The 15,461-nt window shown below is 45.5% G+C and overlaps 1 protein-coding gene across 2 annotated transcripts; it reads right to left on the reverse strand.

Moving 5' to 3' along the window:
- Positions 1 to 6,389: 6,389 nt before the first annotated feature.
- On the reverse strand, positions 6,390 to 11,064 carry LOC136474876 (uncharacterized). Of its 2 annotated transcripts, none has more exons than XM_066472452.1 (5): positions 10,761 to 11,064; positions 9,378 to 10,077; positions 9,231 to 9,284; positions 8,922 to 9,106; positions 6,390 to 6,837 (listed from the first exon to the last, which is right to left on the reverse strand). In XM_066472452.1, exons 2-5 carry the CDS (start codon positions 10,048 to 10,050, stop codon positions 6,751 to 6,753), a joined length of 999 nt encoding a protein of 332 aa, XP_066328549.1. In that variant the 5' UTR covers positions 10,051 to 10,077; positions 10,761 to 11,064; the 3' UTR covers positions 6,390 to 6,750. The 2 variants fall into 2 exon arrangements, with proteins under 2 accessions (XP_066328549.1, XP_066328548.1); XM_066472451.1 differs by having other exon boundaries at positions 9,378 to 10,121; positions 10,761 to 11,063.
- Between the last annotated feature and the right edge of the window lie 4,397 nt (positions 11,065 to 15,461).

Below are 15,461 nucleotides of genomic sequence, written 5' to 3' on the forward strand. Positions count from 1 at the left end.
GTACAGTTCTGTATGGACGACCTTAAAAAAAACAGTTCTGTATGGATGATTTGTGGCCAGGCGACGAAGTGGACAGAACAGCATGTTGAGTGTCGGCGAGGCGAGGAGACAAAAAAAGGAGCTCAGGCCACAAGGGGGATGCAGAACTTTCCGTGCCATTACTGATCTGCTTGCCGCTGAATAGAGTAATCAACGAGCGAGGCAGGCTAAGTGGTGGAGTTACGTGCTGGTTACTGGTTAGGTCCGGACTCACGACTGTCGATTTGGGGGCAAAACCACAAACACCTTCAGGTCCACTGCATGCGCCGCAGCGCCGGGCTAATTTGACGCCACGATTGGTAGCTCCTAGTAGGCTAGTACTACCTATAAGGCACGTCAAAATTCACCGTTGACAGTCCCAAGTTCAACAGACCATCTGAATCCTCAGCAAGTTCTTCGTAACGTTCTTGGTAACCTGTTCTGAAACACGAGGAACAACTTTTTTCACTGTACATGGATCCTTACAAAAATACTTTGGCGAGATGACAGGTAAAAGGGCACTCTACGCTTGTCTGGTCCATCGTCCGCTAGCGATGCAGATGCAGTGCGGTCGGTCCGTAGATCGGGCGATGGCCGATCGGGCATTTCTTCTGCTCGCATGCATCTGTTTGGATGGCGCCGCGCCGGTTATTCGTGGATCTAGAAACTGTGCGTCCACAGCGCACTCCAAGAATGAGGACAGCGTTCCAACTAGCAGCGGCACATGCTAATCATATACGACGCTTGGAAAACCACCGGGGTCCTCCAGCTAGCCAGAGCCAGCAGCAGCAGCAGCAGCAGGCCGATCGCAATGCACGGCTGCACCTGCACGCGCGTGTTACGGCCGCACGATCATATACGACGCCGGGAAAACCACCGGGATCCTTCCAGCTAAGCCGCCAGCAGGCCGATCGCCATGCACGCACGCGCACTCGACGCCGGCCGGCCGATCCGTTCGCCCATGATTGCTGGCGCTGTCCTCGTCGTGCATATCGTTTTCGGCTGTCCATGATTTTTATAACGCAAAGCGGCATTAAGGGTTGTTCGGCTAGTATTAAAGCCGGCTGAAGCTATTTTGTTGATAAGTCGGCTGATAAGTTCAAACGAACAGGCTAAGTTGTTGCCGCTTTTGTGGTGGAGTGTCGAGCTCGACATGTCTGCAGCCGCTTCGTAGGAACTGCGATCGTTTTTCGTCTCAACACAGTAACTTTAGTGAGACCTGTGTGGACTGTGGACTGACCAGTACTCCTAGAAGGCTGCATCAATCAGCTAGCAGTCAGCTGATTTGCAGAGTTCGTGTACTGATGATTGGCAGGGAAGGTAACCGAAATGGAGCAAAAGGAGATGACAAGTTTAAGCAAAAGGAGAGTACTGAATTACTGAAAGGTACTCCGTATGTAGTAGTGCCTTGAATTCAGGTTTGAGTTGGCAATAGATGCGGATCGGATGTATTCGTGGCCCGGGCCCCGGGGTCGAAAGGTTTGGTGAGGATGTTGGGGGCAGTGTCCCCAAACCAATTCCACGAAAAGCAATCGCGCACACATGCATGATGTAGGCCGGGTCTCTTAAACTAGTTTTCGTGCCATTCTTTCTTCCGATGCTCTCTCAACATGATGCTCGCGGGAGAGTTTTGAAGGCAGATCTCTCCTACCACTTTTACTACGCACTATCTCCAAAAGAACATGGTGTTGCCCTAATGCCCTGGCAAACGACGCTCTTGCTTCTGGACGTGCATTATGCCAAGATCATCATTGAGACTTGAGAGGTATATAGTGACATATATAGTGTGCACAGCGTGGACACACAGGACTCAGTGACACCTTCTGGGCTTCAGCTTCACTGATATGGAGTGAAGTGTGTATTAGTAGTGGGCAGTCGGCGTGTTGGGCAAGAGATTTGCTAATTTTGTTGCTAGGGCCATCCTTGGGATGGATATAACTTGGCACGAACGCCACCAAGGACCACTAGCTGACGACGTCGTGTACTGCCGTGTAGGATTGGCATGGCCTAATTCGATGCAAGATGTCAATGCGCCACATCACAAAAAGGAAGGAAGAAGGATATGCTCCATTGCGTCTGCCGGGACGTTTTGGACAATTAGATCTGTTCGCCTGATGATTTTTGTGGTTGATAAGCCGGCTGAAACTGATTTGTTGTGAGAAAAAAATATTGTTCCATGGTTGATAAGTCAGACTGATAAATTCAAGCGAACAGGTAATCATCATCATTCAATGAGTTGCTTAGGCTTCACGAGTAAGGTAAAGTCTTTTCCGTATTTTGCTTAATGCAGATATTATTAGTAGCTTATGGGATATTTGGTTTGAGGTGGAGCATGAGAAGTATTCCTCAAAATTAGTGAAATACCTATATTCTAGATCCTTATACTAGTTATTAGTTGTTGAGAAATGATGTCATAAAAGTTGTTTCATTTGACAAAGGTGAAATAAACATTTTGGTCCCTCAAATATCGTTTTGAGGCTTAATTTCATTTCTGAACTTTTAAAATGGTCGTTTCGGTCCTCCAGCTTTACTTTTGAGTTCAGTTTCATTCTATGACTACCAAAGTGACCATTTCGTCCTCCATTTATGAACTATCAAAGTTTAGAGACTATATAAAAATGCACTTTAATAGTTCATGGTTGAAATTATGTCCAAAGTGCAAAGTTCAAGGTCTGAGACAATCTTTTTGGTAGTCCTAAGATAAAACTAAGTCTAAAAGTAAAGTTTGAGAACTAAAACAAACATTTTTAAAGTCTAAGGATAAAATTAAATCTTGGACGATGATTGAGATATCAAAATGACTATTCTATCTTCAAGAAAAAGAGGAGAAGTGAGAAGATGACAGGCTGCCCAGTACCTCAAATTAAATAACTCTTTAATAATGTTCTCCTCCAACTATTATGGTCCTGGCAAAAGAGACATTTGTGAGAATATCTGTTCCGTAATCGCATCCCATTACCAGAAAATGGTTGCTGAGTGTACTCCTATGTTGTGCTCAGTGTTCACCGACGTGGCCCAGTCGCCCAGATGACTAGATGAGCGGCAGCACGACATGGCCGCCATCAATGTCCATCAAGACCGTCACATTTCTCATGATTGGCAGCATTTGCACGGATGTGATGTGACAGCAGTCAAGCATCGACGACAGTCCTGTGTTTTTTTGAATCCTACTTCCCCGTTCAAAAAAAAAACTATAAATCTCATTTCCAAGGAAATCAAAGAATCTAATGATACTTATTAATAGTTCCAAATATATTTCTTGCTAAGTCTAATGATACTTATTGCGCATCATAAATAACAATATATTTTTAGACATATTTAGTCAAATTTAGCATTGTATGACTCCTCGAGAACCGAGATGTATATTCTTTTTTTAAAACGGAGGTAGTAAGATGTACTACCTCTGTTCATAAAAAATGCAATTATAATGGGCGTGTTCGCTGGTCTGAAAAAATCAGACCAGCCGGCTGGTTGCCCACTCATTTCACTGTTCATCAAAACCAGCCAAACAGTGTTTTTTCTCACAAAACCAGCCAAGTTTCAGATCAACGAACGGGACCAATATTTGTACAAGTCAAATTAACTTATATTTGACCAAATGTATAGTGAATACGGAGTAGTATTAACATTTACGTCTCTGACCAGATTTCCTATGAAAATATATTTCATAATAAATTTAATGATACTTATTATATATCATAAAATATTAATAATTTTTATATTACTATTTTTAAAAAGATATGATAAGAGCTTTGTCTTTCAATTAAGATACGAAAGAGTGTTTATGTACACTAGGCCAAGAAGGCCAAACGCCTTCCAGTGGCGTGGCAAAGAGACCCAGAAGGAACACGCAGGTACCCTCCCAAGCGGCGCGAAAGGAGAAAAAAATACCCCCAAGCGGCACTACCATGTTGATGCTAGAGCCCTCTTTCTTTGATCGGTAATGCTACCATTAAGACGTTCGGAAGGCCGGACGCCTCGCTCCACTCACTGCCCCATGCGCTGCTCGCCTAAAAAAAACAAAATGAACTCCTGCACGTCTCGCTCCGCTCCTCATCCCCTGCCGCAGCACACCAATGCCCGACGTCCTCCCCCACAGGGAGCCCCCAACGCCCGCAGATCTGGCGGCCCTCTCCCCCACCCCTGTGAGATCCAAGGAGCAGAAGCGAGATCCATGGAGGTGGCACGACAGTGTTGCAGGGGAGTGGACGGCTCTCCTCCACCCCCGGCGACGCCCTTTCTCACCCCAGCGACTGAGCTCCCCCCACCTCAGTGGCCATGGCACTCCTCGTCCCCCATCCCCCACCGTCGCAGCCGAGCCAAGCCCGGTACTGGTGGCGGTTGTGCTCGTGCGCCGCCGCTCGTCGCCGGCTCCGACCCCGACGGCTGTAATCGACCGGCCCAGGCTTCCTCTTCCCTATGTTGCAAATGTATGTTTCAGGTGTTTCAGTTGTTTTAAAGGTATGTTGCAGTTGTTTCTTATGGATGTTGCAAAAGTGGATCGGGGGATGTTGCATATGTCGCATATGTTACTAAGTGTTTTAGAAGCATGTTGCAAGCATTTGTTCAAAATGTTTCATCTGTTTCTAGACGTGTGCAGTCGTTTTTCATCTGGATGTTGCATATGTTTTCACACATATATGTTGCAAAAGTATGTTACAAATGTTTCAACTGTTTCAGTCTTAGGTTGCAGTAAGTGTTTTTTCATGTTACAATTGTTTTATCTGGTTGTTGCATATGTTTCACACACATATTGCAAATGTATGTCCCAAATATTTCATCTGTTTCAAATTTATGTTGCATTTGAGTGTTTCGTGTTGCAAGTGCAAACCGCTGGCATTGGAGTCCATGAGGGGGGGGGGGGGGGGGGGGCAGGGCCATGCCACAACCACCAATGCGTGGAGGAGGTGCAGGACGATGCCGGTGGTGTCGGGAGGAGGCACAAGCCGCGCGGTGCTGTTGTGCAAGAGGCGGGGCGAGTCTTCCGAACGACCTGGAAGAGACGGACGCCACAGCGGTGTGGAAGAGGCGGGGACGAGTCATCAGAGCAGCGTGGGTAGCGGATCTGAAGCGGGCGGCAGATGCGAATGCGGAAACAGAGCTGGCATGAGCGGCGCGCGAATCCGAGCGGACGGGGCAGAGTAGCCGTGGGTGTCTGGACGGACGACCGCTAGTGCTGCCGTTCTTTGATCGTTGTCTTCCTTAGCTCCTGAGGCCACTTGTTGCGTTGTTTGGGATCTGCACAGTGGGCACATAGCGAACTATTCTTTCGCCTTCTTATATAAGTTTGATCAAACTTTAAATCATGTGACTTCTCAAAAAATGAGAATAACCTTTTGTGAACGGATGGAATGGTAGATAGGTTTGTGCAACACGGAACATGGGACTCGAAACATCGATCGTTTGCAGATTTGACACTGGACCCACATTCATAGACACAGATGAACCCATCATCCACCCGAGTGTCATCATAATCAAGGAGAGAATCTTTCGAGTGCCATTTTTTCAATTTTTTCGTGCAACACACACATGTACTCATAACCTTAGCAGTCGGAAATGTAAAACATGAACTCATTCACTATGTTCCCAAACAAGGAATGGGAATAACGTGTAGGTTGCAAGTCTATCTAGAAAGAAGATACGAAAGGGAGGAACCAAACCGAGAGTCTGGGACGCTTACAGTAGTGCAGTTTCTTTATCCTCGTCATGCAATTCGATTCTTTGACATGAATTGATTGTGTAACTGTTGTATGCACGCTAGATGAAAATTTAACAAGTTTTTACTGGTTGTCTCAAGATACTAGGTACACGTTTCATCTCTCGAACAAACAATACAAACAGTGCAGTTTCCTTATCCTCGTCATGCAATTCGATTCTTTGACATGCACTAATTGTGTAATTGTTGTATGTACGCTAGATGAAAATTCAACAGGCTCAATTTAACTAGTTTCAAGGTTGTCTCAAGATACTAGGTACATGTTCCATCTCTCAAACAAACAATACAAATATATATACCTCCTTTGTACCAATGGTTTCTAAAAATGACAAGTAGTATGGATGCTCATGAAAATCCAACAGGCTACAATGTATCAAGTTTCTACTATTTATCTCAAGATACTGACATGCGTTCCATCTATTGAACGAACAATATAAATAGATATACCTCTTTACTATAATGGTTTCTAAAAGGTGGTGTCCCGCGTTCAACGTCCCCATTCTTTCCTTATGCATCGCTCCAGAGACATGGATAACGCACAGTAGATGCAGGCACAATCAAGTATACCAAGCGTGAAGACCCAGAAGCCGAATAATACACAATCATTTTCAGAAGGTACAAATTCATGCACTATGAAACTCACCAGCAGGCTCCAAACGAAATTGGTTTCCCTTTTGTTTGGAGAATGAGGAAAGAATTTTCATTTGAAAGAAGCTCACTGCAAAGTACAAGTCAAGAAGCCGATGTCTCAACGAGACAACATACAGTTCCTACCTTACCATGGTTATTTTTACATCAGCTACAAACATACTAGAATCCTTATCAAAAAAAAAAAAAAAACTAGAATAACACTTTATGATAGGAGTAATCGCTACAGCCAAAGTGCCAAATTGATGGTAAGCACCATAATTCCTAAGTTGAGGAACAATCTCAATGGACATCTTGCTTCGAACCAAGCCAGCTGATCATACTAAGTCTCAGGAAAACTAACAGTTCAGCAGCACAACATGCAGCACTCATTTTCTCATTGAAGACTTGATGATTGTCTCAAGATTTGTCTTGCAGTTCTCTCTCAATTCTTTCAACTTCACAAAAGTAGAGTGCTGAATAAAAGAAAATTCGACTATTATAACAGAATCATAAACCAAATATGCAATTAACCAAAGGAATACAGTTAGTGCCATAACATAAATACACTACAGAATAATAAACATAACTAATAAGCTGACCTTATACCAAAAGAAGAATACGTAGAAAAATGTCATGCAAGATGTCACATGCAATGTGCGAATGCAATATAATCAAGTTTACACATATCCAAATGCTTAAGTTAAAGAATTCTAAGTGGATTTCAGAACAACCTGAAAGAACTTGAAGCAAAGTTGTAAGCATGACTAGCAAATCTTTGAAAACAAGGCAATAAAAAGACTCAGAAGCACTCCTGTTAATGAGAAAACAACCAGAATTGACCGTCTCACCAAAGCAACCATATAATTTTCTCGGTATCTTTTTAATCCACATATCACTCAGCACATGGCAGAATCAGAATGAACGCTTTACCAACACCCAGTTTGTGGGCTAATCAATTGAAAGTTCAAGACATAGACTTCTGAAAAAGAAAGGACGAAAAATTCTCTCTACTCCCTCCAGTCATGTTAAAGTAGCCATATGTGAAAATGCAGTTTACAGTTTAGGATCTTTCGCACCCCGTTTACCCTTCGACCCCTTACCTCTCATTTTGCATACTTGTATAGTTAATGTCCCTGCATAAATTGAACACTTGATGTTCACAATTTTCGAAAGCATCCTCACAAATGGCGTGCAGGAAGAAGAAAAAGGAAAAAAAGAGTTTGCCATTGGAGGAAGGCATTCCAAGGTCATGAACAAGGTTGTTCAAATCGCAATTCTGAATCGGATCGGAACTCACGGTAGGATATTAGATTTTCCTTAAGAAATCAGTTAAGATCATAAAGTTGTAAAATCGGACAATAGAATCAAGATTTTAACTATGGTCATGAATATTTTTCTGGTTGCATGCATCCACTAACGCCAATAGAGACACATGTATGCACTTTGACCAACAGATTATTTAAGTAGACCAAGTAATGCAAGTTGGGGTAGCATGGCAATAATTTCTAGTCATTATTACGGCATCATGGTGTTAGAATTTGAGGCCAAAACATCACTTGAAACTGACTGGAGGGAATACGAAACAGGCAATTACATTAGGCACCATCACAAAATCCAGCAATTTACCCCAGAATAGAAATGTTTTTAAAAGATTTGTGCATACAGCAATCAAATAGAACCAAACAGAACATTTGTCACATGCCCAAGAAGAAAAATGGCTATTACTCCCTCCATTCCATATTATAAGACATTTTTGCTTTCTAGATTCATGGCTTTGTTATGCACTTAGATATACACTATGTCGAGATGCATAGTGAAAGCAATGTATCTACAAAAGCTAAAACGTCTTATAATTTGGAACGGAGGGAGTAACTAACATGAAAGTTCTTCAGCACAACTCCATTTCAAAACTAAGGCCAGATTCTCACATAGCTAAAAGATACAATAACTTTGAAGTAATTTACTGCAAAATGTATTGGAAACTACAACAGCAGATAAAAAGGATCACAAAGTAGTATGCCCCAACAATTTCCCAAGTGCGAACAAAGACAACAAAAAAATGATTTCACAAGTACAGGAGTTAAGATAAATGGCAACAGAACCATGAAGCAAATAACATGATATTTATAAAAGGACTAATTCTTTAGTTACACTTACACCTACAGATTCCACCAGCACATGCACCTTCAACTTTCAAGTATTCAGCTAGTACTCCCACCTATATGATAGTTATGTTTTTTCCCAGCTGTTTGCAAAAGAAAACATAAGGAGAATCTTATTTGCCTATTGTCTTAGCCCCCAAATAAATGATTTTAAGACCCAAAGCAGAGAACACGTGAGTTTCAATTATCACAGATCGTTCTCTTAAAGCCATGATCCTTCTAGCAATCAAACCATATCAACATGTGCAAGCAGATGTATGCTGAACAGACTGCCACGCACATTATTTTGCGCTATAATCACAGGTGCATATTGATGGCAACTGGCAAGATACAGATACACAAGCAACAAATTTTGTATTAAGCAAGGAGTGTTAAAGATGGATAAAACAACTTACAAGCTGTGTTGACTCGCGGACAAGGGCATTTTCTGTATAAAGAAAGAGTGATCTCTGTTGTTGAGATAGTTCGAACTCCATTCCCACAGCTCGCTTTGAGTTATATCCGGCTACATTGGCAGCATATTCACTTCCTCTACTTTTTTCCTCCAACAACCTGGCAAACTTGATGTTTTTCTTCAATACTAAGGAATCGGCACAGATGAATTTACATCAGTAAAATGTAGCCACATAAATAAATCAGAAGTAATTAGTTACTTATATATCATCTTATGAATAAGATAAAAGGAGTTGAATTTGCGGTCATACCAGAAAGCCGGCTTCTTGCATCCTGATAATGGAGATCCATCCACATAAAAGCAGCTATTCCGGGGACGAGGAAACGAAGGTAAGATATATGTTTGCATGCCATCATGCTGACATAAGCAAATGCATCAGAAATGAATGTGAACATACCCTTAAGACAGAAAGAACAAGCACAAGATTTTGTGGCGAAAACTTCTTCCAAACCCCCAGTTCTCATAGAAGCATGCTGAACACTAGAACTTGGCATGTCACCACCTGCCGTAGCATCCAATGAAGACAGAGGCTTCTGATTTCCTGATGACCCAACTATCTCCTCCTGAGTCAAGCACTCGCCATCATTTGTTGATGTTTTATTAGCTAGCTCTGAGCTGCAAAAATGGCGTGGCAGTTCACCATTCATCTCATCATTATCTTCATCATCATAGTCACCTTCAGATTCCAGCGAAGAATCCTGATCCTTATCACTGAGATCAAATGAATCGATTGACACACAATGGTTCTTCAAGTCACTGGCCTCCTTGGATAACAGCCCAGCTGCTTCGGCAGCCATGTGTTGAACCCTAGTGTTCTGAAAGATAGAAGGCCTTTCGAAATTCTCTTTGGCAACACCATCAAACAAATGCCCAAATACAATTCCCTTCCCTCTACTGCTGGTTTTTGCATTTTCATCAAACCCTTTCCCAGTCCCAGTGTCCTTTTCAATCCGTCTGATCTTTATCCCACCCGTACTCTTCTCCAGATCTGATGCGGCTGGTCGCTTGCAAAGGACATTTGTCAAGTCCCCAAGCGCGCGTCGACCACTACCATGAGTGTTTTCTGCCATTGCTACGTCCAGACCCTCACCAATCAGCTATATTGACAGCACCAAAAAAAAAAAACCCTGGCCTCAAATGCCTGGTCAATCCACAGACATAAGACGTAATAAGCAACATGTACACCTTGTGTTCAGCGGTTAAAGTAACGGCAGAAGTGAAATTCCAAGCTGGTAGGCTAAACAAATAGCTAGGTTTTGCTTATAAAAAAACAACTGGATCTGGCCAATGCAAGAGGGAAATCAAGTAGATGCGCGGGGTGCTAATTGAACTTTTTGGGCAAATCCAAGCCCTGTTGAAGCGGACAATGCATGCGACAAACGAACAGATAGAAAATCCAAGGATCTCTAAGACGTAATTCTCCCAATCTCACTCAAAGATCAAAATGCGAAGTCAATGTTGTTAAATCAAGGTCATAGCACCGTAACAAAATGAGTACCCTTATGCCTAAAGCCATGGATCCCCAACTCTTGCGCAGAGACGCCGCGACTACAATCTACCCAGGGGAGGGGGGAGGGGGCGCGGGCAGCGACAAACCCAGCGGCTACCGGGGACAAATCAAGCGTTCCAGCCTTCCAAGCGTGCCAAAACAAGGGAAACCTAGCAGGATCCTCCCTCCTCACGCGCGTGGACTGTGGACTCGGCAGCCGGAAAGGAAAGCGCAAGTGAGGCGGTGCGGTGGGCGACGGATGGGAGGGGGAGTAGGGTTTGGAGCGCGAACCTCGCCGGGAGACGTCCCCCCCGCCTCTCCCAGGTCGCCGCCCGCGGGAGCCGGGGAGCGCGGTGCACGCCACGGAGGATGGGAGCGCGGGTTTGGGGAGGAAAAGAGAGAAGGGTGGGAGCGTCGGGTTTTGTTGGTGGAGCCAGCAAAAATGGAGGCGGAAACTGGAGCGGGCGACCTGTGCGGAGACCGAGAGCACCCCACCCGCGCCCCAGCGCTGCGCGCGCTCGCATTCAGAAATTCAGGGCAGGGGACGCCGCAGCCGCGCCCACGCCCGCGCGGTTGCGAGCGCCAGGGCCCAGGGGGCGGGAGCCGAGTCTCCGCGCCGCGCGCGCGGGGGATATTTAACTTTTTATCGTCACAAGGAACGTCGTCTCCTCTTATATTACTCTTAAAATTGCTCCTACGTATTTACCATCAAAAGAGAAAAAATCATAATTTAAGTTATTTTTGTATATGTGGCAGGACACGTAGAAAAGCCAATATATCTATGGGATACAAAATGACTTTATTACCCCTCATCTATTTTTTTTCGTCCGTCTCATCCTCATCGCTCGGTAAAGATGCATCCCGGCCTATGCGTCTCTCAGCTCCGCCTCCTCCTCTCTCCCAGACGCGAGCAGCAGCAGATGAAACCAGTGAGTGCGAGGTCTGGGCACCACCCCAACTAGCAGCGCTGCTTCGATGGCGAACACAGGCTCGAGATCCGCCGCGCATGGGCTCTGCCGCAGGCGTGGGCTCTACCGCGCGTGCGTCCCCATCCCTGGCGTGCCTCCCCCATGGTCGCCCGCGTGAGGTCCAGCTCCTCCCCTTCCGGTCGCTGCTCCCCCATCCCTAGCGGCGCGCTCGAGGTCCGGCGAGGTGCCACCATGTTCGTCGCCGGCGGGGGAAGTTGGCTCGCCGATACCGGCACCGACCGTGCATGAAGAGACGCGGCGCAGCTCAACTGGGGCCAGGGATGCGCGTCCTCCACCGGCGAGGGAGCAGAGGAGCACGAGCACGAGGAGGCACGGGGCCGCCATGTTCGTCGTCGACGCCGAGGAGGTCGTGCTCTTGCGCGTGCTTCAGGTGCCGCCATGTTCGTCGCCGGCGTCGGGCGCGACCGTGGACCTGCAGGCCGTGGCCCCGACTGCCTCGCCCCCAACTTCCCCTATGTCCTGTCAGCCGCCGCTATGGACCCCCATCGTCGACCATGTCCGGAGCTCGAGCGAGGAAGGGACAGAGATAGAAGAAATAGATGAGGAGCAAAAATGTCATTTCCCGTGGCCGGTCCATGCTGTCCGGTCGAGTTGGCGTGCCACGTCAGCGAAAATGACAATAATATATCAAATGCTCTCCCTCGATGGTAAATATGTAGGAGCAATTTTAAAAGTGCTATATGAAGAGGTGACATCCGTTAAATGGTAAAAAGATAAATATCCGTGTGTGTTGGATCAGGAATCCGCGCCTACGCGGCCGACGCGTAGCGCGCTGCACGGGCCAGCCGTATGAGTCGTTTCACAATAATTTTTTTCTCCCAAAAAAGTTCAGAATCAGTTTTTGTTGCCCCGAAAAAAGTTCTCAATCAGTTTAACGGCCCACAAAATTCTGAACATAATATCATGAATCATACATGTTCATCGTCTTAAATTTAAATTTGTTTTGAATGCTTTTGACTTCTTGGCCGTTTAAAAACATCTTCGGTTCCGGATTCTTGCTACTCTTGCGTTGAGATGTGTCAAAAGGCCATATAAAAACAGCTCCTTGCAAAGAGTCCCGAGCTTAAAATTATGATCATGTTTGCTTTTTTTATAATCCGTTTTTTTCAGCTTGTTTTTTGAGCTGAAATAGTGTTTTCTCTCATAACAAATTAGCGAGAACAGTGTTTCGGCTTGTTTTTTCAGCGAAGCGAACAGGGTCTACAACTTTTTTTTTTGTCTTCTCACAGATTTGATATAAATTATTACAAACTTATCATTTTCGCTAAACATTTTCCGAAACGAGCTGTTCGGTTGATGGTTTCTGCGGCTGATAAACTAGCTGAAGCTAATTTATTGTGAAAGAAAAATATTGTTCCATGACTGATAAGGCAGACTGATAAGTTCACGCGGCTCCACCAAGAAAATTCTGCTCCACAAGAGGAAAACGATTTAAGCTAGCTAGTTAGATTTCTTGTGGTGCAATTCGCTCGTTCAGGTCTTTGACCTTGCACATAGGATCACAGTTTACTAGATTTATTCCGAACAACATTATTTTTTTGGTTGTAGGTGACATACCCGTCGACAATGATGCGTCTGTGATAGATGTGCGTAATTAAAAAACGATGTTCTTAGCGCTAACTGACTTGGTAGACGTGCGTAATCGACATCATGTTGATACCCTCTAATTCAAAAAATATGCTTTTAGCGTTAACCAACTTATATTAACTAATAAAAAGTCAAATATATCATACTAAAAGTTTATGGGTAATGCCAGAGGCGGGCCCAGGCCTAGGGCCAGTAGGGCCATGGCCCTATTCGCAGCCCATATTTTCTAGGAGGAGGTCTTCAGTTTTGGCCCAACAACGAACAACTCAGTAAGGAGGAGAGTAGGGCAGACCACGGAGTCGCTCGGTGTCTCGGTCGTTCACGCCGTCATGGCTCGCGACTCTTCCGCCTCCCACTCGGCCGCTCGTACCACGCGTCGTCGCTCCCACCTCCTGCCTCCCGCTCCACCCCATGGCGGTGCGGCCCCCGCCTGCCGGCGGACACCGTCGCCCTCACGCCCTCGGCCCTCGGCCCTTGCCCCTCGGGTGCCGGAGCCCCTCTGTGTGAAGCCGTGAAGGTATTTCTTCGGTTCATCTCTTTATTTACTTCAAGTAATCTTTGCTAGCTTTGATTTCCACTGCTAATAAAAAATGATGACATCTTATATCATTTTTTCAAGAATTGAAGACCCGAAATGTGAATTTACCTAATCTACCTAGTACTTCAGCCTCGTTCGCTTCGCTGAAAAAACAAGGTGAAACACTGTTCCAGCTGATTTGCTGTGAGAGGAAAACACTGTTCTGGCTGAAAAAACAAGCTAAAAAAGACGGATTATAAAAGAAGCGAACATGACCTTAGGATACGAGTGCATAGTAATCAATACGGTTAATTTTTTGGTTGTCCCTGTTCTTATTAACTCTTATATCTTGTTCAAACTAGGAGTTGTTTTTTAGGGGAGCAAACTAGGAATTGTTATTGAGGACATGGAAGTGGAAGATGCCAATGAACCAAATCATCACTAGCACTAGGTATTTCTTTATTTTCTAATGTTCCATGTTATTTCCATGAGAATCATGTCCCGCCCTGTTTGTTTCGCTAAAATTTGACTTATGTTAATGCTTATGCTTATTTGTTACAAGAGAAAAACATTGTTTGGAGAAAAGTACTGATGAAGTATGTAGTCATATACACTATGGTGCATCTATCGCCGTTTCGCCACTGAAAATTGGCCCTAGTCTTTGGAAAATCCTGGGTCCACCACTGGGTAATGCTACCATTAAGACGTCCGGAAGACTAGACGCCTTGCTCCACTCATTACCGCATTGCACCGCTCGTCTAATAAAAAACAAAATCAACTCCCGCATGCCTCGCTCTGCTCCGTCATGCGGCACTCGACTGCCAGCCCTACCACATGCGGCGCGCAACTGCCCTCTCTTGGTTTCGGCGCAGTTGCCTGCGAGTTGCGGCGGCGCGGTTGCCGGACCTACTAAGCGCGCAGCCGCCTGCGAGCCACGACGCTCGGCTATCGGTCCTGCTAGGCGCGGCGTAAGGTCGTTGCCTCCCTGCCCTATCGCATAGCCGTTGCCTAGACGAACTCCACATGCCGACGATCCTCTATTCTCCAAATAGCAAGGAGATTTTTGCGCTGAAACTGCAAGCGCTTGTTTCAAGTGTTTTAAATGTTCCAGAGGTATGTTATTGTTTCATACAAATGTTGCAAAAGTAGGTTGGGATGTTGCACGTGTTGCAGTGGTTATTTTATATCTGTGTCTTCAGTATGGTCACTGGTCATCCACGGGCTGAATAGAAGGACCAATTTCTAGGCAACCATCACCATGGCGTGAGGCTGGGGAAGGAACACAACAGAATGCAGATGACAATTCGACGGTGACCCAGATCAGGAGAAGAGGTTTTGAAATGCGGTTTGGTAAATGGGACGGTAATATGGATGAAGCATCAACCATTGACAGTTCATTGCTGGAGGTGCCTGCAGCAGTAACTGAATAAAATAAGCACAAAAGTAAACCATGGATGGCTTTGAAAGCAAGACAACAAATCCCACAGTATGTAAAGCAAGGATACAATGGACGTACTAAGACTGACTCCAACGGACTACCTAAAACTAAAAATAAGTTTTGCACAGTGTTTTTCCCTATCGAATACCGGTTCCAACGGTTGACCCATCCACGCGACGCATTTTGCCTGCCGGCCCAAACGAGAGGCAAAAAAGCGTCGCCTCTCCCCTCGCTACGCAAATCTCCGAGCGGAGTCTGCTGCACCTTCTTCTCCACGCGCGACCTCCACCGGCAAGCGCACGCAACCTCCGCCGGCTAGCACGAGCACCGCAGGGGACGGGTCTGCGCCACCAGAAGCTCTGGGCGGTGGCGCTGTCGATGAACGCCGGCGCGACCGTCACGGATCTAAGGAGAGGGACAATCGGAGAGGGAGGGGCAGCTCGGAAGCCAGAGAGGGAGGG

Source organism: Miscanthus floridulus, chromosome 8 (assembly GCF_019320115.1).
Source record: "Miscanthus floridulus cultivar M001 chromosome 8, ASM1932011v1, whole genome shotgun sequence".
Classification (NCBI taxonomy): domain Eukaryota; kingdom Viridiplantae; phylum Streptophyta; class Magnoliopsida; order Poales; family Poaceae; genus Miscanthus; species Miscanthus floridulus.